The 24,077-nt window shown below is 38.8% G+C and overlaps 1 protein-coding gene across 1 annotated transcript in view; it reads right to left on the bottom strand.

Moving 5' to 3' along the window:
* Positions 1-12,022: 12,022 nt before the first annotated feature.
* LOC116243768 (V-type proton ATPase subunit S1-like) overlaps positions 12,023-24,077 on the bottom strand; it is a 52,043-nt gene continuing 39,988 nt past the window's right edge. The window contains exons 7-10 of the mRNA XM_031615173.2: positions 22,859-23,100; positions 22,189-22,242; positions 18,387-18,624; positions 12,023-12,829 (exon numbers count right to left, since the gene is read on the bottom strand). Of these exons, the coding sequence (XP_031471033.1) occupies positions 12,620-12,829; positions 18,387-18,624; positions 22,189-22,242; positions 22,859-23,100 (744 nt within the window). The 3' untranslated portion in view covers positions 12,023-12,619. The remainder of the gene's footprint in view (positions 12,830-18,386; positions 18,625-22,188; positions 22,243-22,858; positions 23,101-24,077) is intronic.

The following is a 24,077-nucleotide window of genomic DNA, read 5'->3' as shown; positions in this document are numbered from 1 at the left end:
AGTGCTGTGGATTGAATCATTGCAAAACAACGTACATCTTTTATCTGTGCCCTCTGATACAGATACTGAAAGCAGCACAATGATAGAAGTAATGATTAGGCACTAACACTCTCACCTAATACTAATGAATAATGGCTAATCTCTGCAGCTGAACAGAGCTTTCACAAGGAATCAAACCCTCTGGGTCATTTGTCTCTAATATAGGTAACTTTTTAAAAAGCCCTATTAATCTTCATTCATTCCTTGGATAATGAGAAATAAAAGGTAGCATCACGTTCCTGAGGTTTACTGGTTTAAGGGTTATTTCCTACCCAAAAGTGGCATGAGAGAGGTCTGATTCCTCCTGCAGGAAGAGATTAAGTGGGGCTCACTTCTCCCACTTGCAGCTTTTAAAAATCTCTGAATAAAAGATGGTTCATAGAGATTCTCCTCACTTTTTTTCCTCTCATTCACAATTAAAAAGTTGGAATGTTTCTCTTCCCTCAGCGTGTGTTAGATATCCGATGATCTGGCACCATTACAAATAGTCACTGACACAGGGGTTAAAAGGACAAGAAAAGCCAGGGAGACAGTGTTGAAGAAATTAAAATGCTCTGAAGATTTGGCAGTATGAAAAATGTTCCTGATACCAAACCCAATTATATAACAGAGCAGATACTGAAGGAAGTTCATGGGAGTGCTGGGTGGAAACAGTGACGCAAGGTCCAAGGACTGACGAAATGATGTAACTGTCAGTGACACAAGGAGCTGCTGTGGGGCTCAGTGTGCGACTGGGCCCAGCAAAGGCAGTGCAGCTGCATGGTTCCCAGGGCAGAACTTCTCATTTCCTCCAAGCAACAGCAAGGTGCTCAACTGCTGAGCAAATACTGACTGAGGGCCTAGCTTTCCACAGCCCTTTGTTTTGAGTCCAACGCAGTGAATGTATGCTTATGCCTAAGAGGACCTGGGCTCCTCAATAGGACTGCAGCTTGGTGTCCTTGTCTTTCTGCTGTAAAATCACATTCCTTTTTAGGAATTCCTAAAATTTCTGGAATTAACTGTAAAGAAAATTGCACATGAACTGAAAGCAGAGAGAGACAACAGAAGAAAATGAATTTGGCATTTTTGTTTTAGGTTCAATAAACTGTGCAATCATGATGCAAAATATATTGAAATGATAAAATAAGAGAATAAAACAGTACAGAATCCTAGAATCATCGAGATTGAAAAAGACCTCTAAGATCTCATAAGCCAACTGTGCACTTACCACCACTGCTGTCCACTAAACCAGGTCACTCAGTACCACATCTGCAAATTTCTTGAACACCTCCAGGGACGGTGACTCCAGCACCTCCCCAGGTAGCCTCTGTCAATTCCTCACCACTCTTTCAGAAGTTTTTCCCAACATCCAATCTGAACCTCCCCTGGTGCAACTTGAGGCCATTCCCTCTAGTTTTATCACTGATTATGGGAGAAGAGGCCAAGCCCCACCTCTCCACAACTTTCCTTCAGGCAGTTGTAGACTGCGATAAGGTCTCTCCTGAGCCTCTTCTCCAGACTGAGTAATTCTTGTTCTCCTAGCTGTATTTGGCAAACATTGGGATGTCAGTGCACTTGGCCTTTCCTGATGCCTTCTAGGACCAGCTGGACATAAACTTGCATGAACAAAGGCAGACAATTTTTTGATGAATTTGCAACCCTTGCTCTGTTTCTCAAGAGAAGGAAAAAAATGCTGGGAGAGGGGATGGCATCAACAGCAGAAACAATGAAGATCCATGGCTTCCAAATGCTTTCACATTGCTCTACTCTGAAACGCAAACCAGGATGCAATTTGCTATGAATTCCTTTGAATTCTGGAAATCATTTCTTTTTTCTCAGTTATTTAATTTTCAACAGTGAAAGAGGCAGGAAAACCTCATGCCTCCAGAGAAATGCTCAATTTACACTACAGAACGGGATATGTTATTAAATCATCTAAGTAAATGAACTTGGATCAAAGTTTCAGTTTGGAGGGCAGGGGTATGTTTCTGAAATCAGCCTTATCCTTGTGCTAAATTATTTATATTGCAGTCAGGCCTACAAGGCTCAATCCAAAACTGAGGGTGCACTGCACTGAGAGTTTAATGCCTAATTTCTCTATAGCTTGTAAATTGCCTTTTTCTTCAAAAGAAAGGGGAAAAATGCAAGAAAATAACCGAAACAACATTAGATGTTCTTTTTTGTTGACTTAGACAAAACAAAACTGACTTTACCACTACACTCAGTGAGGGGAAAATTAGGACTGCTGTCAAGAGTCTAAGCACCATTTAATCTACAATGTAATCTGAACTAAAAATGTCTCCTTTTCCAATTTATTTTAAAAGAATGCTGTTTTTCTCACACAAAAGAAATAATTATTCAGGTCATTTACCTGCAGAAGTAGATGTTTGGCTATCAAAAGAAGCATAAAATCCTTTGCATTGGCACAGTATCATCTACCTGAGCATCTCAAGGCACATCTCAGTGGTTCTCTGTTTTACTGAAGCAGAAATCACGGCACACAGAGAGGAAGGTCTGAATTTTCTAAAGCAGCCTGTCATTGGGAAAGCTCCCATGTCAGGGGCTCATCTTCAACAAGGCTCATTTCCAGTCAGAACCTGAAAGTTTAGGTTCAGCTGTCACAATATTCAGCCGCATTGGGCAACTTCTGCTTGCATTAACCTGCCTGATGTCTGAGGGCTTTCAGCTCAGCTTTTCATCTCTGTTCCAACTGCAGATATTAAAAAATTGTGCCCAAAATTGGAGACTGAGGATTTAGCACAGAATGACATGTTGTAGATTATCAGTAGACCAAATGTCAGTCAGAGGAAAACAGATTTCCTCAGTTCTAACCTCCAGGTAATTTTGTTTCCCTACCCCAAGTCTTCCTGATATGCTCACAACATTCTGCTTTGAAGAACTGTATTTAGGAGCGTAATGTTTTAAGACCTAAAGGGAAGTGAGAAGGAAGCATCTTACCTCAAGTGTCTGCTTTGTATCAAGTAAGTATGAAAAACAATATGAAATAATAATGCAAAGGAATGAACTGAAAACCATGCTGACACATAAATATGTGACATACAAACCACGCTGCCAGGGACACCTATTTTCATGCTGGACCAAACACTACACTGTAGTACAGACTTCTGCGATACTCCAGCAACCAGAATGAGATCACAGCTCCTACAATCACCTTATTGTGTCTCCTGCTGTATAAGCTGAAGTTACTGAAGGCAGAGTATAAAATTACATGTACTGAAAGCTTTGAGGAGCAGCAGCTTCCCTTCTTTACTCCCAAAGCTGCCTTAGACAAGGCTTGTTGCACGAGTACCAGAGTATGCAAGGGCTGGGCAAGAGAAAGCAAGGAAGGGTAAACCTTTGAGCTGAGATGTCTGGCTGTCAGCCCTCTCTGCTGATTTGCAGCCATTGAGTGAGAGAAAAACTGAAATGATTAGGCTAACAGGGTTGACAAGCACTTCATTTTTGCCAGCAGGTTCAAAAATTGAAAGTCACAGTGAAATCTGACAGTCCCTACGTTGTTTGCTAAAAAATGACCAAACCTCACAGACTTTCTTGTGCTCCTCAGGGCGAAGGCTACACTGTCAGAGATATGACAGAAATACTCTTCACGAATAATTGGTTTATCTAAGTGGCACACTTCTAGCAATAGACTTAATTAAAGTTTTAAAAGTTCAGGCTTCACTTATGGAGCTACTTACCCAGTTACTTGCATCATAATTGACTCAAATGCTATCATTTGTATTTGAAGTTAAACACAAACCCAGTTGCCTTTTGTGTCTTTTTATTATTATTATTATTATTAGGCACATCATCCTGTAGTAGCAATTTCTGATTTATTTACTGGAGATGCATGACATAAGATTTTATTAAAAACAAGATCTATTTTTTCCTTAAAAAAAAAAAAGCCACTGGATACCTGGGCACTGTGCCCTTTTTGGTGCTACTTGCATGAGCAAGCCTAAGGAAATGGAATATGTCGTACACAGAACACAAAAACACAATAGTAAATCAGTCCCCCTGTGCATGTGGTGAGGGGTTTAAGAACCCAGTGGCTGGATCTGATTCTGTCTGGGAACATAAAGGGTTTGCCCTTATACACAGCAGGCGCACAATAATTCAGCCCCGTGTTTTGCAACCTCTGACTCAGTCTGCTTTGCAATGAGCCATGCCAGATTTTTAAGATAAGGCCAAATCTGAGACCTACAGAAGGAGATGGAAAAATCCAATGCCGTTGAACCCTTGTTACTAACTAGTGCTGCCCCTTAGTTACAGTTACTGCTGGGCATCTGCTGGAATTTGGGCATTGTCCCAGGGCAGTGTAAGATGCTGGGCAGGGAAGGGCACCATGCTGGGCTGGTACATCCCCACCCCCACAGAAACAAGGATGCCTGAGCACTGGGGAAGTCAATGCCATTTATCCATAATAGCTCAGCAGTACAGCATTTACTTCAGTGATTACTTTGTCAGTTAACTAACAGAGGCAACATTCAAAAGTTAAAGGAACTTCATAGTATTGCCATGTTTATTTTTCTCTATTCCATTTCCAAGCTGTTACATGATCTCGTGAAGTCCTGCTTTGTTCTCTTGGAGTCTGTTGCCATGGAAGTGACTGAAATATCACAAGTTAAACATTATAGCCTCTATTTCCTAAACAAATAAGCAGCTTTTCTTTCTGCAAAGGACGGCAAATGGCACTTGTGTTGTTCTCAGATAGACATTGCACTTGCCAAATGTTTTTAAATGCTGTGCTCTACTCCAAGCAACTGGGTCACTGAACAGGAAGGGCCAGTGAGGAGGTGCAGCCCAGGTTGTGGGCAGGAGAGAATGTTCTGGAGTTACTGAAATCCCAGCACTTCCAAATCAATCCTGGTTCACCCTTTTGCTGGGTACACACAAACAGACCCATTGCAAAGATGAAGGGGAGATGAGGTGAGCTTCAGCTCAGGTGAAGCTTCAAGTCAGGTGGACACCATAACCCCCTGAGTAAAAACGATGAACCAACATTAGGCTTAGTATTCAGCTGCCAACCCAGTTGTGCCTAGTAGGAAGCAGGATTATGCCTTTATTTACTGGAGAGAAGGGCTAACATCACTTGATGTGTTTTTCATAAACACTGAAGTTCAGCAGAGCATCAGTACTGCTGCTGTGCTTGCTGCATGCAAGGACAGTGGAAGGAGGGAAGGACCTTGCTTCTCTGCTTCCTAAATCACAGGAGGACATGAGGAATGCCAGCCCATCATCTGCAAGGAGCGGACCTGACTGGCACAGTACAGTATTTTCTCTGCATAATGCATCTAGCTAACAGGAGGGCTGGGAGCAGTCTAACACCACAGGTTCTCTATCTTAGAGTCTCTTTTCAAAAAGCAAATATAGCCATGCTCACCATTAAAACAAAAACAAAAAAACCTCCTATATTTTACATAGGTCTCTCAAACTTACGTTAGAGCTCCCAAATGTAAGGAGGATGGTTTTTTCTACATTCTTTTATTTTCTAAGTTTCTACATAAATTCAGATACACACACACACGCATATATATATATTTATATGGTTGTTAGCAACTTTTCATCAAAAAGAGACTTTGGGCCTGGCTCTTGATTCTTAATTCTTTCACCTATTTGAATAAATTGTTTTCAAGCAGATGTAAGTTTTGGATTGCTTGTGTAAACTTCCAAAAACTGAATTTTTGGAAAATTAGGCAGTGACTCAAGATCTCCAGTCCTTGCAGCATGATCCTGGAGATTCCAGTCTTTGGCTAGGAGTGATCACACTAAACAAAGCCAGACTCAGTCAATGGCATCACCAGACCAAGTGGCCGTACTGCTGAGTAGCACTGAGCAGCAGTGTCTCAAGAAGGTGATGCTCCCACACTGCAGAACAGGGAGATGTTAATCTGAACATTCTGTACATTGGTCCTCCAGGAGATGGAGGAAAAGTGCTAATTTCAGTGTCTTTGTCAGACTGCATGCCCTATGCAGCCTGTGTTAGCTGAGGTATAAGCTGTGTTCTTCCTTTAATAGACAATTTCACACAATGCTGTAGCACAACAATAAATAAAGTCAGTCAATACATTCAATCAGAAAGCTGCTGTCTTTACATATAGTTGAAACAACTTCCATCAGTACATTTTGATTTGGAGACCCTATCTGTATGAGAAGCATGCATTAGTATTGGGTATTAAATGACCACAGCACTGTCACTAAAGCAAGGTCACTATATTCCTTAACAGCATTATAAGGGTCTAATAAGTGATTGTTTATCATTAGACTGTGTTCAGAGGGAAAAGACCATCCTTCTTCCAAATGCACTAAAAATATAATAATTAATGACAATAATAAAATGATTTCACCTGGAACACTAACAACAGACATTTCCTCTGCTGCGAGAGCTCCTTTCCCTTTCTTAACAGAGGCTACAAAAGGTGGAGCACAGATTATATTGCAGTTGAAGCTCTGTGTGGTTCACTTTGAGACAGGAGGCCCAATATATTAAAGTATCAAAGAGGAACACCTGAGCTATAATTTTTGATTAAATTTGCATGTACAGCAATAGTCTCACTATTAAACAGCTTTTGGAGTAAGTCACACTGCACAGCAGCTGAGTCCGGTCCTGGGTTTGTAGCAGGCACAGGCACTGCTGATTAGACAAGATGCAGACTTAATGAGTAACATACAATCTTTCTTACTGAATCTTTGAAGTGAAACCTTTGGCTATTCTGGATGAAAACAATGACATACTGAAAAGTCCTTCACCTTTCTGATATAAGGGGAGGTGGTAAAAGTAACCAGCTCATGTGCTAACCAAGAGTTTCACAATAAACAGAAGGTGTCTGTTATTATGCAAAATGCTATCTCATTTAAGTCTTCGATATTAATTTTATTCCAGAATGTGTTTCAAATATTACAATTCAGAAAACTATCGGTTAACCTTTAACTCCTTTCACAGCTGCCAGAAGCATGCTCAGCCTGACAATCTATGACCACTAAGCCCTTTCTGCCCCCTTGAACTTCAAAGAGTGCTATAAAAGCTATTATAGCAGAAATAGGTTAAAATTATGTCAGAACACGAACTAACCCTGATTTCCCCCACACATTCAATAAATCATTGTTGTGCTATTTAAAGCAAACAAAGGCAAGGCCTGGCATTCTTTCTCTCTGTTTAGGTACCCAGACATCACCACTAGGCCACGCAAGCTGGTAGTAGTAAGCCATTAAGGTTTTAAATTTTGGCAACACAATCAGCCAGTACACCCCCAAAAACTTCTGTGAAAATCTAAATCAATGAAACATCATGCAACTGTGCCACTCTCACCGTATAAGTATATATCCACAAAAGCTGTACAAGAAACAGGCCATCTGTTCTCTAATTGTAATACAAGCTAGTTACAAAGAGATAGATAAAGCCTCAGACTTTTCCATTCAAAATTCAACTGCCTGTTCAAACCCCCTGGGGACCAATTCTGTTGCTTCATGCGTGTGGTAAGACAAATGCAGAATTACCCTGAGCGGGGTTCCCCCTTCCCTCTCCCTTTTTAGACACCTCAGGCTCCTGGAGGCCTGCCGAAGCATGGGCTCTGGCCTCAGCCTGCAGGCAACCCTGGCTGCAGCTCTGGGAGCCAATGCTGAAGACTTGGGAGCCTTCTGAGGTAGCCCAGCGTCACACAGGCATGCACAGCCTCACCTGTAGCTGCAGGGCCCTTCACAGCCACCTGTACTTGTCCATTGGGGTGTGGGACTGATGGCCAATTGAACAGGTAAGGACTTCAACTCAGTCTGTTGAGAAAAACAGGAGGGCCCATTTTCCCCCTTGTCTTCTACATTTCCTCTTTTTGTTAAAGATAAGGGTTGAGACCATTGAAGCCCTGGGACATGTTCATTCAACTGCAATATGAAGAAATAGAGAGGTCCAGGCCACACCTGGACCACAGGGCCTTCTATGCATCTCCAACTTTGGGTCTGTGCAGCAAGATACAAGAGCATTCCTGACGCTGTCCTCATATATGTGGTTAGCTGCACTGCATTCAGGCAGGCAGTGACAGAAAACAGTGCCCAGAATAGCCTCTCAGTCTGTCTGCAATGTGGTCCCTGACCCTGACAAGTCACCTGGCTGCTTTGGTTTCCCCTTTCGACAAGCATGACAAAAATCCTTCACCAATATCGATGTAATGTGTGAAGACATCAGTGTTTGCAGCTATCTGCTTTGCTCCTCAGCCAGAATTTTATTACTCAGCTGCAAGAATGACAGACCCAGACAGGCACCTGCGTCTCATCTACTCGTGTGCAAAATGATATATTACCTCCTCGTTGGAAAAGAGAGCACAGCAGTGTGAACTGAATGAACAGCTGAGGCACAGTTACACATGGATGAAAAACAAGGAGAGTAACATCTCAAATCATGTCAGTATGCTCCAGTGAATGATATTCATTAATTGGAGGAATTACCACTTCACTATATATATGTATCCATATTTATCTGGGATAAATATGTTATATAAAATTACAATTTTAACATTACATCAGCATGTCCTTAACTTATCCATCTTCCAAAGGAACTTTTATGATTTTTTTTTTTCAACATTTAAAACATCACTATTGCACAGTTTTCATTAACTAACGAAAACTGCATGTGACATCATGGTCACTGTACTTCATTCTATGTGATGTCTACACAACTAGTTACAGGAACACTAAGACTGGAAATGGGTTTCACACCCACATTGCCATCTGCAAAGCTGAAAAGATATGTTCATTCATTCATGGTAGTAATAAATTATATATAAAACAGTCTAAAATTAAGTTCAGTTATAATAATTCAAAAACATACCAGGTCCAGGGTTATAGAGAAATCCAGCTAATTTAGAGCAAGCACTCTTTGTTGAATCAGAAGGTGTACAAAAAGTCGTGATGAAGAACAGGCAGCCTCTTCATTTGTGGTACATCAATAGCAGGTGATACACTCCTGTCTTTCAGTCACCACAATAAGCCTTCCTTCCACCCACACAGGTAGGAAGACTAGGAAAGACACTGACCCACATTCTGGAAGTGAGAGACTAGTTACTTAGGGAACCACCCCTTGGCAAGATCTTGGTTCTTTTTTTTCCTTTTTTTTTTTTCCCCCTACACTTCAATATTTTTTTAAGCTTTTAGAAATCCGAGTTCTAAAGAAACAGTACTTTCCTCTTTTATTTTACCCTGTTAAATTTTGATAGGGAACAAAATAATCTGAGAAAACGATTACTAGCAAAAAGAATAAGATTGGTTTCATTTATTCAAAGATTATTAGGTTATTTTGGCATTATTATTTTGAGCCAACTGAAAGTATTTTGTTTCTCACTATCCCACTATTTTAAATGACAATAAATTAATTTTCCCCAAGTCCATTTTTGCCCATGACAGTGACTAGTTAAGTGATTTCTACATCTTCATCTTGACCCATTATCTTTTCCATCCTGTTTTCCCTCCAGCCTACTAAGGACAAGCAGTAAGAAAGCAGCTGGGTTGGCTTCTGACATTTGGCCACCGTCAACTCACCCCAAGATGCAGCAGAAACAACAGTGTGCAGGAGAAAAACTTCCTGCCCTCTTGACTAAGTGCATGTTATCTGCTTCTCTTGGGCAATACAAGGAGATTGTCACTATACTTGCTCCTACAGTCATCACCACCTGCTGAGACATTCTGCCAGCAGTGACCAATACCCAATATTCAAACTTCCACTTGTATCTTAGATTAGTTTCTCCGTTGTTTTTTTTCCCTATAGCTTATGTTGAAAGAATTATGGAGCTCTCTAATTTCCAGATGCTCCCTAATTCAGCTGATACATATTTGCAAATTAATTATCTACCAGGCTCCCAGAAGAAAGGGAGGAACCAATTAATTAATCGAGTCTTACCTTTCACAGATGGAATGACTTAATTTTCTCTACGGTCTACATACAAATACTACTCTTAGAGTGTTTCCATTATATTCTATTTCACTGCAAATCATTTATGGGTTTCCATGTGGTTTATGAAAGAAGCCATTTTACAAGTAGAGAAACCAGCACAGCAAGGCAGTACCCATTGCATGAACAGGAGTCAGAAGACTCAGACTGTAGTTCCATCTCTGCTCTCCCCTCCAACAAGTGATGATTGCTGAGTTTTGGGATGAAACGCTTTAAATATCTTATGGCTTCAATACTTTTATGTTTTAGTTTGTTTTTTCTCTGGTTTTAACCTTCTTGATTTTTCATAGATAAATTATTTTTTTCTCAAGTTGCATTATAGGTTTGGGGTGTTTTAGTTTAGTTTAGTTTAGTTTTGTTTTTCTGAGGAAAAAAATCAGAAACTATCAGTAAAGTTTCATTTATTTATGTTAGTTTGTTTTTTTTTTAGCTGTGCTCTTTGCCACCCTCCCCTCTTCGTTATTTTGTACTCTGTAGAAAATGAGCTGGCACTCACAGAAGTCTTTGGAAATACTTCTGATAACTTCAATGAGCTCCAGGGTAAGTCACGACGGCTCACACCTTCCAGACACAGCTAATGTTCTCACTGGAACTGTTCCTGAAGCAGGCGTGTTTTAACAAGTGTACCTGTGATTAAGCTGAACTGTGAAAACAGAAGTACACAGAACTGAGAGGCCCTTGGCAGCTTTCTAACTTTATTCGGCAAAGTAGGCAAACACAGGCAGGTGCAAAATCTTGCTAGAATTTCTTGAGGCCTAGCCCTGCTGAAATCAGTGTCTTGTTGCTGTCCATGGCTGTAGAGCAGCAAAACATACAGCTGCAAGGGTTTCCCCCCTTCCCCCACCCCAGGTATCTTCACTATAACCTGGAAAGAGTAATATCAAACACAGTAGATAGTTCCGTCTGCCCTTTTTCTGAGGTCTCCACTTTTACTGATACTAATGCAACAAACCTATCTTCCAACATCTCTTCCAACTTGATCTCTTCTGGAAGACGCCTACCTCTTCACTAGGTGAGACTATTTTCTGCTCTTCTCCAAGTCCAGCCTAGGCAAGCAAGGGAAGGTAAGTGTATCCTCAGTGCCACACTTTAGTCAAGATACTGAGAATTCGAGGAGTCCGTGGGTTGAAGGGAAACTAAACAAATTCAGGCATATAGATATACTGAGAGTTATTAAATACAGTCACCGTCTCTGGCTGAGGACGTCCCTGAATTTAAATGGTTGAGACCAGGCGAATGTCTGCAGGAAGCACCATTCTTGTACATGCTCACTATTCTCATACTGCTGCTGGATACTGGATCCTGATCTAGGTGGCCTTGTTCTTCAGTTCTCATGTATCATCACCAGTGAATAAAATCTATTTTAAATTTTGGTGAATCTAGAAAAGAGTCATTGGAAAGCTGTCTTCTACAAACCAAGTCCCTTGTAATGTCCTTCGTCTGTTCTAGCTATCAGTTTCATGACTATTATGTCAATTTTCAAGGAAGACTCATTATTTAAAGAGGAAATTAATGAAGTCCAGTTATCTCTCCTGGCAACTTATTTTTGCAAAGAAAAAGTGCCTGTCTAACGCATTTTTGTGCAGATCAAATGCCAGCATTCCTCAAGGTTTTGAAAAACATCTAGGGAAAATACTACAGCAGTGGAGTCACCTTTCCTAGTTACACACCAGTTTCCTTTTTGTCTTCCAAGTCAGGTCTGAATGATTAAGAAGGAATAGCTTCAGATAGCATTTAACTTACTTCATTGCTTCGGAGCAAAAATGTAGCATCCAGAAATGATGAGTATAAACTATCACTGGTTTAGTTGAATAGCCGATTCTAACCATCTTTCCTCTTAATCACTGTCCTATGAGATGGACAAAGATTAAAAAAAAAGATTTTTTCTCATGTGACAAATGTAACTTTGCTAAATTGTGTCTCTTTGTTCTTTATCTAGTAACAGAACATGTGCAGTATTACAAATACATTTCTAACAAAAGAATAAAAATATTATTTTACCTTTTTTCACCGTTTTACCATTTACTGTCCCATAATACTTAGCAATTCCCACCATATTCAGATTGATCAGTGAGAGGTTGTAGTATCTTTATTAATTGCAAAAGAATTAATCACACAGGTTTCTGGAAGCAGTGAGATGACCATGAACATGTTCAACTTAAACAGTACAGTACCACTATCTTTTTTCCCATTTTTTGTACAACCTTCAAAACTACTCCAAAGATACCTGGCAAAGGAAGAATGCTAAGAAAATTCCATTATTTCCATCTGCACTGGCACATTTAATCATACTTAGTATGATAATATTTCAGTTTCTTATTGAATTAGTTATTTATAAATACTTCTCATTTCTCTCTGTTTTGATAATCTTTCTTTGCCAAAAATATTTAATCTGAAGGCAGCTTGTTCTGGTCTTTTTAATAGCTAAAGTAATAATCTTGACAACCTCACCTTAGACCTTAATAATGAACATTATTAAAAAAATGAAAGTTAATAACAAGTAGACTTATTATTGCTAACCATAAGTATCCTTTAGTATGTCGTTTGATTATCCTTTTCTGTGATGACATCTTTTTAGGTTACACATGTCACAAAGTAGAAGGCTTATAAAAATCATAAATATCAACCCAGGAAAAGCTGAAGCCGTATTAAATAAATCCATGGCTATTCTGTCTGAGGAACTGACAGAGCTGGACCTTTGGGATCATCAAATCTGCTGTTTGTTGTGAGCTGCATGATCATATGGATTCCATAGGTCAGGATCCACAGTAAAATTATAGATGTTACCAAGCCCATCCAGATTGCAGGACTGAAGAAACCTGTACAGTCACTGGCATAGGAAAACTGGCCATTTTTCACGTTGAATCCTTGAATCTGAGAATGAAGAAAGACAGATGAGTGAAATTAAATGTAAAATACAGATGTTACTTTCAGGATGTATGCCACTCTCACTCAGCCCATTAAAAAAGAGTGAGAACAAGTACTTTGCATAACAATTTTCCAGGTCTTCTTTCCACTTAAAAATTTAAGATGCAGAAGTTATATGTTTGACAAGAGAGAGGTTGTGTTCCCACTTCACAAATTTGTGTTAGTTTTGAAAGTAAAATAGCATGTGTGATCAGCCTAGCTCAATGACCACTTCAGAATCAGGAAATTCAAGGGCATGTGAGGCAAGGCTCCACAGATGATATGATTTGTCAAAATATCTTGATGAGTAGAACTTCTAGAGCCTACTTTAAAATGCATTTAATGATATGTAATATTTTAGCTGAGGTTTAGTAAAAGTTTAAGAAGAAAACAGTTGGTAAGGTTTTTTATCCTCCATTGAGGTGTGGACTCCATGTGTATTCACATACAAAAGCCCATATATGAAACTGGACTTGGTGAAGAATGCGAAAAAATAACAAAAGGGATTCTACAGGTATACTGGGCAGAGGAGACAGGCAAAGGACAGTGTACCTCCTCTGACTAATGAGAAGTGAAAGTTACCTTCAACAGGCATGAGAGATAGTCAAAGACTTCTTTGCCTCAGCCTTCACCAGAAGTCAGGCTTCCCACACCCCTCAGGATCCCTGAACCTCTTGGAGTAAGTCAGGGAAGCAAAATCTCTTTTAGTGTAAGAGAAGGGCAAATCCAAGACCACCTCATGAGGCTGAATGTGCACAAGTCTATGGGGACAGATGACGTGCATCCTAGGGTTCTGAAGGAACTGGCTGATATGGGTGGCAAGCCACACTCCATCATATTTGAAGAGTCACAGATGAAGTCCCCGGTGACTGGAAAAAGGGAAATATTGCTCTCATTTTTAAGAAAGGGAGAAAGGAAGACCCAGGGAACTACAGGCTGGTGAGCCTCACCTCTGTGCCTAGAAAGAGCATGGAGCAGATCCTATTGGAATACATGTTCAGGCATGTGCGAGATAAGGATGTGATCCATGACAGCCAGCATGACTTTATCAAGGGCAAATTGTGCTTGTCCAATCTGGTGACTTCTATGATGGAATGATGGCATTGGTGGCAAAGGAAGGGCAACCAATGTTGTCTACCTGGACTTCTGCAAGGCCTCTGACACGGCCCCACAGCGCACCCTTATCTCTAAATTGGAGAAATATGGACTTGAAGGCTGGACTATTTGGTAGATAAATAATTGGCTGGATGGTTGCAGCCAGAAGGTTGTAGTCAACAGCTCAAGTGGAGGCTGCTGACAAGCAATGCTCGAAAAGAGTCTGTCTTAGGACTGGTGCTCTTCAATGTCTTTATCTTCAATGTCTTTATCAGTGGCATAGACACAGGGATTGAGTGCACTCTCAGTGAGTTTGCTGATGACACCAAGCACAGTGGTGCAGTTAATACAACAGAAAGAAGGGATGCTAAAATGAGAGGACGTTTAGATTGGATACTGGGAGGAAATTTCTTACTCAGAGAGTGGTGGGGCACTGGAAGAGTTGCCCAGAGTACCTGTGGATGGGGCCCTGGGCAGACTGATCTAGGAGATGGCAACCCTGACCTCAGCAGGAGGATGGACCATGATGACCTTTAAGATTCCTGCCAACCTAAGCCATTTTAAGATTCTGTGATAAGCTTTTCATGCGCTTAGGGAAACTTGTAATATTTCTCCTGTGATTGGTTTCTTGAGATCTGCTACTGGTTGAGCTCACACTGTTATTATTATCCTCAGAAAAGTCAACTAATTTGGTAATCTACTTGGGGATCTTTTATCTATGTATTCCGATAGATCTCCAAATTTTGCAAAAAGTATGAACAAACTGAATGCCTTTGAGACTGATACTATATTTAAACTTTTGTTAAAACCAGATAAAAATTTGAAAGATATAAAGGGAGGACAATTTGCCGTGTACAAACAGGCACATAATGACATAAGCAACCACTCCTTCAGAAGGAAGGGAAACTAGTGGAAGAAAATGGGAAAAGAAGATCATGGATTTTTAATTTCTGTGTTCCCACTCCATGATTACTCCATGCTTTAAGATAAATTAACATGAAAATTTTGTGTTAATAATTGATTTTGCACTTCCTATGAAAGATGCTGCACAAACTAAAGAAATTTGTCTGTAGCTTGTAGATAACGCTACTTCAGTAAGCACTCTGAGTTTGAGTTAATTCATGGTTCAGGCAACTGAAGTTAACATGTGTATTATATGTGTTAAAAGCAATGCCTGTACCTTGTGGAATGCTGATTAATAAAGCTATTATCACATACAGGAGTAAGGCACCATGGTGGTGAAGATAATTTTAACATCATTAGATTTTTTGGACGCTGTAGAAGAACCTTTCCAAGTGAGATCTCTGCCGCTACTTGCAAATCCTAAATGCTTTCACTATAGGCAGTCAGAGTTCTGATTAAAGCAGGATTACTGGCAATAAGCTTTTGGGTTGGATAACTGTGCAGTTTCAGAGAATACAGGTGCTTACCAAAGCTGTTTCTTATTAAGCCACTGCTTTGACAACAGATGAAAATGTAAATAGTAGTCACAAAATATAATCTGAAAAACTTACAATGAAAAGCAGGTGATGATTTATGTTATTTCAGTAAAAAAAGACTGAAATTCTGAAAAACAATGCATTCTCATTACCATATTTACAGGAAATCTCTCAAGCACTTAGCACCTATATTTGCTTTAGCAAGATATTGTCAGTTCTAGTTTAGAGCCAGAAATACTGTATTTTATTTTGTCGATCCTATTGGTGGTGTTTTTTTGTGGGGTTTTTTTGGTGCTTTTTTTTTTAAGAATGATTATGCTTATTGAACCTCTGAGATGAAAGCTTTAATTGCACATTCTTAAAATGTGATATCTACTTTCATGAAGAATTATATGCAGGATTCTTTTATTGCTTTTCTGAAGCTTTATCATTCCTGTGGGGGTGTCACAACGCAGCTAAGCGATAAAAATGTCATTTCTAGCAGCATTTCTACCAAGAAGAAATTAAAAATACTTAAAAGTTTCTCTAATTTTTATGACTGCAAAATACAGCATACAGGATCCAAAGCTCACTTTCTGTGGAAGTTTTGGTTTTACTGTTTGGGCTAGCATTATTTGTCTTGTCCATACTAGTGAACATTTACTGAACGTGTTTTAAATTATTTGTCCTGAATTGAGTCTCCTCATCATTTGGCCTCTGACAAAGCCTTCAAGATCTCTTGTTTCATTGATCTTAAACATACACTGGACATCTAATTTTTGAACATAGTAATATTTCAGCCATAAAGAATCCTAAAATTAGTAGCTTTAAAGTTTTTGGCAGTTTTTGTTAAGGGCAAAGTGGTTTGAAAGCCAGTATGACACACAGTAAAGGAAAGCAGTACCTGGTGGTTCCTTCCTCTTTTATTTCTTAGAAAACCCTTGAGAGTCTCAAAGAGACAAGATTTATAATGGCAGAGTAACCTTTCTTGCCACAAAAAAACCATAACAGAGTGATATTAGTACAGTTTACACCTGTGAGTGGTGACACTGTAGGCAAAGACTTTGTCTAAATAGTATCCTACTGAGGTTCTTTATAGCTCCAGAATAAAGCAATACCTGCATCATTTCAGCCTGGTCCTGGAACATACTATGGAAGCCTTCACTGTGCAGATGCCACAACCTCTTTGGTATGGTGATACTATTTTGACCATCCAAAGTAGTAAAGTGTAATTGTCCCAGCTAGACTGGCACTGGGTCATGATTTCTGATTCACTGCATAACACTGACAATGAAAATGATGTTCACCAGTGTCAGCAAGCAGATTCTGTGCTGTCTGCAATCACTAAGCACATCCCATGTGCTTTCTTCATCTTGCAACACAGCTTGGAGTTAGCAGATCTCATTCTTGGACAAAGACCAATAGTGATGCCATTCAGATTTCTTCACGTATCAGTAGACGATAACTGGGAAGGTATGATCTAGCTTAGAGAGAACTTAGAAAGTGGTAAAAAATGGTGACATTCTGGCTTGATGGAGAATGATATAACAAAAATGCTCAGAATAAGACTTTCCAGGCTGTTTTTAACACCAAATACTTGATTAGAGAAGAAGGCCTTCTTCCAAAGGAAAGTTCTGCTATCTGAACAGCGAAGCAGCTGTTGCTCCACAGGAGTAAAGAAGAAGGTAGGTTACCTACTACCTCTCCTCTTATTAAAACTATACTGAAAGGATTCCTGCTAAAGGAGGAAAAAGACCTCTTATTACGCTTTGAGAAGGTTGAAGTTCTAGGAAAAGACAGGTTGTTGTAAGTGGACCCTTTGTATTTTCACAGCCCATGTATTCTCACAGATCACAGACTACTGATGTCAAAATCTGTGCTGTTACTCAGACATTTTCAAGCCTTTCCACCACCATCAGGAGGAACCTTCACAACAATGGTATGTACTGCTGTATTGCTTCTCAAAAACTGTGGGACTTAATTTTAGAGCCTGCAAAGGGGAAGGTAAAAAACAGTGATTCAAAAAGGAAGGCTGCCAGAGATACTTAAGTCTAGTGTTTTTGTGCGGCCGAATAATGACTAAAGATATTAAATTTGCATTTCATCTTCTTTTAGAATCCGGATCTGCAATAGACCTAAGCACACTGGGTAGTAGGAGGAAAGTAAATCTTATTACCAATGCTATTCTTTTGAGATTTCAGTGTTTAAACTGAAATGTCAAACGTGAATTCAGATCACTGAGATTTTTTGATAAATTATTAATATGACTATATCAGCATTTGTATCCAATTATGAGATTAGTTCATCTTTGACAAAATGAGTCCAGTTTGCTAATGTGCCTCTCCCTAAGTGAAAATTAGTGCCCATCTACATCTACACAAAATATAGGGAAGACCTGTATTTCATTTAAAAAAAAAAGAAACAAAAAAAACAGCAAAATGTTTTCCTTCTGGGCCATGTGGCACCTAGTATTTCTCCTGATTGAAATCCATGGCAAACCTTCCAACCTTCCATTACATTTAATTCTACTGGCTATTGTTTCTGTCTGTAGGTGTTTAGACTATCTATGTCATTGAAAGCTGTAACCACACTAAGCTGTACTTTTCTAGGTAAACAAAGAAAAAGAAATCAAATAAAAACAAAGTAAGCAGCATAAAGCCAGCCACCTAAGAGGTCCACATTTCCAGCAGCAGCCCAATTCATTAAACAGGCATGGAGACTTAGTCATTCTTTGCCTGATTAAGCGCATTTGGTTTTATTGGTTTTTCTTTTCTGTGGACAACTTTGGAGGTTTTGTTTTTCACAGCTGCACTTCCATGTTCTTACTGTTCAGCAACTGCCATCTCTTTTACCCCTTTTTTGAATAGCTCACCTAGGGGGAACAGATTTTCTTTTACATTTTTCTTCAGGTTGAATTGAAAGTAAGGGCATTATGAATTTGTGTTGTTCGGCACCTGCAATAGCAAGTAATAATTCTTGGAATGATCTCTGAAATAGCAATGTGTACTCACTTGGAACCTGGAAATGAAAACATCCCAGTTGATTGCTTCCATGTTGGATGGAATCAGCCTTGCCAGATAGAGACTACTTGTTCCCACCAGCTGACAATGAAATGAGTACTCTGCAGGAGCAGAGATGACAGATACATTATACTTAGCAAGTTTTTCTTCATCTTGTACAATCTCAACTGAATCCAAAGTGAACCAATTTCTAGCTGAGCCTCCATAGAACATATTGGTCATTAAAAACCTAGAAAGACAACAGAATAAAAAAAAGTCCAAATGCCAGAAGGAAAAAATTAGCATTCATTTGATAAAGAACTGGTGGCAAATAAAGGTACATCACAGCTGGCGTCTCGCATCATTAGGACTGTTCACAAGTGAATAGCCTTTGTGAACATTTCTACTGCTTCTCGGGGTTTCATCTCACAAGCTGTGGCAGGCAAGGAGCAAGAAAATGTGATTTCATTCTTCAAGGGCCTATGCCAATGCAGTATCTCATCAGTTACCAACAGTTTATAATGAGTGGACCAGAACTTAAGACACTGTCAATAGGCCTGTAGTAGCTCTCAATAAACAATTTATGGGATTTTTTGAAAAAAATTGCTTTTATGATAGGTACAGCCATGATAACCATTTCGATTTGTTGTAATTCTTCCTTGATTCAGATGCTTAAATGGCAATCTACCTTTGCAAATGTCTGAATTTACAGTAAAAGACAGTTTTCTCTACTAGATGGGAGGAAGGGTTGTCAGCCACACTTTCCTAATTTGTAGTTGTTTAGCCACAAATGAATATTTTCTCATTTTGCAAAAAACGGTTTCTGGTAGTTTACAACCATGGGATTTAAATAAGTGTTACTACCACTGCAGTATGAACAAATGTTCTGAAAGAAAAATAACTGACACTATACAGAAGTAAATTCTTATCTATAGATACCAGGACTATGACCTAATCTTTACCACTTTTATCCAGTAGCTTTTAGGTAATCAAATTATCTCTTCAGGAAATGATAAACTTTTCTCCTTATTATATTTTGATTCATACTTAGTACCCACTTGTTTTGCATATTTATCTCTCTCTTGTTTGTGGAGTCATATAACCACAAGAAATTAATAAGAGTAATCCATTTATTAATAAGTCAGACGATTCAAAATGAAATATTCTAATGTCTATCCACACCACTTTGGGCATCACTATGTGTGGATTTTAAAATCTAGGGTAATATTTAGATGCAATTATGACAGGTTTGGAAAATAAGCAGTCACCTATAAATGAGGCACAATACAGAGTAGTAGTGTTCTCTATTGATTGTTTAAATCAGTTGCTTTCAGCAGCATATCATCCATTTAACTTAAAGTCTAAACTCAATACAATCAATGTTCCTTAAGGGTAAAATAAAAAATCACTGCATTGAGTTGTTTTCTTGTGGGTTTTTTTTTGTGCTTTTTTTGTTTGTTTGTTTTGTTTTTTAACAATCAGTGGCTTTTGATTCATATTTTATAATCCTGAAGAGTTTTGAAATTCTCAGAAGAAACCATAGAACTCAAAGCATCATTCAGGTGAGAAAAGGATGTTTTGTCTTTTGTCATTCCTGTCTTGAACTTAAACTGCTCCTTCCACACTATATTCAGCCATAAACATCAGTGAAAAAAGAACATATCCTCTGAACTGCATCCAGTATACAAGTATATATGGAAAATTATCCCATTTTTATAATGATAAAGGTACAAAATTTATAAATGTATTAGCATAGATACTAATTGTGAGAATTTTTTCTGGATATATAGCACAATTTGAACTGAATTTTCATCTGCAGGCACTAGAAGAACTTCTTCAACCTAAAGACATGGCCTTTTATAAATATACATAAATATGTAATATATACATAAACATACTTAAATCTTGTGCCAGCCACAAATGCTGAGTGTGCTCTGTACTTTTGCTAAGAAGGCAAGGAAGCGAAAATAAGGAAGTTCTTTGGAAACACAGTGTATGAACAAACAAGATTTACAAGGCTATGTGTCTTGCCTTTTACAGGAAATGCTGTGCTCGCACTGAATATTACAGCCAATGCAGGAAGCAAACTTTCACAAAGCCATTATACTCTCTAAGTATTGTGGCACAAACAGTTCTTGGCTGCATGCTAGACTCCCTTTGTGGCGGATAACCCTGTGAACTCTAACTGTCACTACTTGTTACTGATCACCATCTCACGTGGCTATTCACTGCAAGGAGAAATGTTTCTGAAAAGGAAGTTATCTAGAATTACTGTTGTTCCAAAGATTGTAAGAGAAGCACAATTTATATGTATCAGACTTTACACCACAGTTCTTGGAGCAATTCCATTTAATACATGCTGTACAACAATAGTCACATTCTTAGAAATTTAAGTAGGGAAAAGAGAAATGAAGCTCCATCCAGCTGACGCTAGACAGAGATTTAGCATTTCTGTCCAATTTGGTACCTTTCTCCACAGAAGTAGCACAGCCAGAAAACCTCAACAGTTCATCCTTCTACGGCAAGTGCAGGAGGCTGACCCCTGCTCTTGCTAGAGGGAAGAACAAGGCATGTTTCCATAAGAAGAGGCAGCTATTGCAGCTGCTTGTAGGAGGTGGGATATCCCTAGCTGCTCAGCATAATGTGATAGGCTTGGGGGGTAAGGACACGCTCTGGATTGAGTTTATGCTGCTGAGGCTAGAGTTTATTGAGCTTAGTGAGAAATGAATTGAGCTATTTAACCATGGTCCTGTCTGGTGCCATTTTATTATATTAAATGACCTTTATAGAGAAAAAATAATGCAGTTATGGCTCTGTTTTCTGTTCCTTCTCACCTCTTTGCCCTGCTCAAGTCCTGTCTACTGAGGCAGAATGTAATCTTCCTAAGAAGTCATCTTCAACAGCAAATGTAATTGAAATGAACCAGAAGGGGAAAACAGAAGTTATAATGTATCTCTGTGGGTTTTAGTCCTTGAGAACAGACATGCTGGGATGAGCAAAGTAAATAAAGTCTTCCCGAATCATGAAAAGATCAATGGACTGTTCTGGTTCTGTTAAGTACATATTATATACCATGCAATACTGTATTATGGGAGCTAGTAGAGGCCTAAAATGACATGACTGACTCTTTAAGCAGGAGATAAACTGAAATGAAAAGAGCAGGCCACATTGTCTTTGATAGAGCTTATGGAAAACATTTAACTGCTGTTCCTGCTGCTGAGGAAAGAACTGAGGTTAGTGGACCAGTAGCTGTATGGCAATTCTCACAGCAGTACAGATGCTATCCTGGAGTCCAGCAGCAAAAGTAAAAGCAGCGTGCTTTCATCCCAAGTCTTCCTGTTTCCTTATTTTCTCTTCCTATTCTTACAGTGGAAGAAGCTTGCTCTTGCCATCATCCACAGAGCAGAAAAATTATCAGTTTTTGCAGCCCTCATTAGCCACAGGCTAACTCTGACAGAGTACACTGGTAATCCATATCAGGATGAAACACAAGCCTGGCAAGGCAAGCAGACTTCAGCTCCTAGAATTATTTCCAAATTAAAGTTTGATTTCCCTAAGATGGGAAATCCTGTTCTGATCCTACCAACAAAATAAGATGTTTCATGTGCCACTGTCTTACACAATGATTGACTGTTTACATTATTTTTCAGAACTTTACCTGAGCATGCTTAGATATTCTTTACTATATGGTAACTCCTCAGCAATAAAAAACAAAACCGTGATTTTAATAACCTTTTCACCACTTTTTTTGTCTTAACTTACAAATGGGCTTTGTATATCACAAAGATTTATTTAAGAATAAATCATAAGTTACCTTATCTCTAGGCTGTTGATTCCATTCACTGGCTTTGTGTATTTTAATGACAGTCTAAGAGTAAGAAAAAGATTTTTAATGTTAGAGTAGTCAGCCTTAATTAAATCACTGTGACATTTCAATCAGAAGGAATATTCTAAATCAATAGGCAATTACAAAAGTCATGTAGAAAAGGTTCACAGCACAAAAAGCACACAGAAAAATATGACAAAATATTTCCATAGCCTTTTTTTTTTTAACCAAGAGCAGGTGCTTCAAAACAAATGAAAGCAGAGACCATGTTTCATTAATGTATTTCCAACTGAAGTACCACCTACCAAATGGCAATACTGCACTTCAAGGGAATTTTACAATGAAACAATCATCTCGTTAATGCTAGTGGAGATCTCTGTGATGGCAAGATTGGGCACAGAAAAACCCATTGGGACCAAACATAAACAAGCAAGCAACTAAATAATGCAGAAGGAAAAAACAGCAAATGTTGAGGAAGCATCTGAAAATTGTGGTGGGTCTTGACTCAATCTTCTTCGTACAAGAATATTAAATTTAATATTTTTTTATTTTGTATGCTTTAGTAGAAGAAAAAAAAGTTTTTATTCTTTCCATTGCTTTATTTGTTAGCTTCCAGAACAATATGTATGTGAAATTTAAAATTTTTTGTTCTACTCACGTTGTGTTGGCATCTGAGCAAGTAGAGGAAGAAATATCCACACTCCGGGTAACAAATGTCGCTTCTGTCAATTCTATTAAAACTGAACCATTGACAACAAGGCTGAAATTACTAGCATAGAAAAGGATGCATGTATTATTTCCAGTGGTCACATTCAGAGGTGGATATGATGAATTGTCTTCTTCTTCAGTAGCCATTAACTGTCGTCTTAATTTCCACATCACATCAGGTTTTCTAGAAATCTGGAATAACAGCACATTAACACTCCATAACCTTTGAGGGAGAACTGAACACAGTGAACCTCTATCCTTCTTAAATCTGCAGTTAAACCTTTCTAATGGGCAGCATGGTGGCTAACTGGGTGGTATTAACTTCGGTTCCCATGTCAGGTGAGTAAAATGAGTACCCCTTATATGAGACAAATGAATATAAAACTGTGCTAGCGCTGCTTTAAGATGGTAGCATCCATTTCTGTTAACATATAAATACATATATATAATTAGATTACAAACAATATAGCGAAATAATTTCATCTCTTCTGTGATAATATTACAAGAAAATCTTAACGGTTCAGTGACCATGCTCCTTGATAACAGGAACAATTTTCACACTCTTCATTCTAATAAGCAGGCTACTAAACTACTGCAGTTCTGTATTTAGGCTCTTCAGATGGCTTCTGGAAGAAGATCTGTGCTCAGCTGGATGAGAAAGCGAACTTTTATAAGAGACTTCACTACAGATACATTTGCTTTAAGAAAGCTTCAAGGAATTCTTTAATTGGTGCCTTCTTGCAAATGTGTCCAGGGCATCTTTGCTAAAAAGAGCCACACTGATACCAACAGTAAAAGCAATCTGGTCGTATTGGATAAAAACTTAATCTTTTTGTTCATGTCTTCACTTTTTATTCATACCTGTACTATGCTATTTATTTTTAACACGTGCATCAGCTTTACAACTTGATATCCTACAAGTGGCCTCTGCCCTTGGATAACTTTAGAATAAAAGAAATGAGAAGTGTCACAGGAGTTACCAGAAGTGTAATTATGTTGACCTACTGTCTCAAACCATAACAAGTTTAAGTATAGGCAAGGTCTTTTTTTCCAGTTTGAAAGAGAAGCTATCATATGACTTTATAACCTGACTGTAGAGAGGAGCTCCCCCCCAAAAAAATTTTGTCACATTAACTGCTGCCCTCTAAACACTGTGGGACATCTGCTAT

The sequence above is a fragment of the Phasianus colchicus genome, chromosome 1 (assembly GCF_987193195.1).
Source record: "Phasianus colchicus chromosome 1, bPhaCol1.hap1.1, whole genome shotgun sequence".
In the NCBI taxonomy this organism is placed as follows: domain Eukaryota; kingdom Metazoa; phylum Chordata; class Aves; order Galliformes; family Phasianidae; genus Phasianus; species Phasianus colchicus.
Note: the sequence above shows the minus strand (reverse complement) of the source record. Positions and strands in the feature narration are given on the sequence as shown.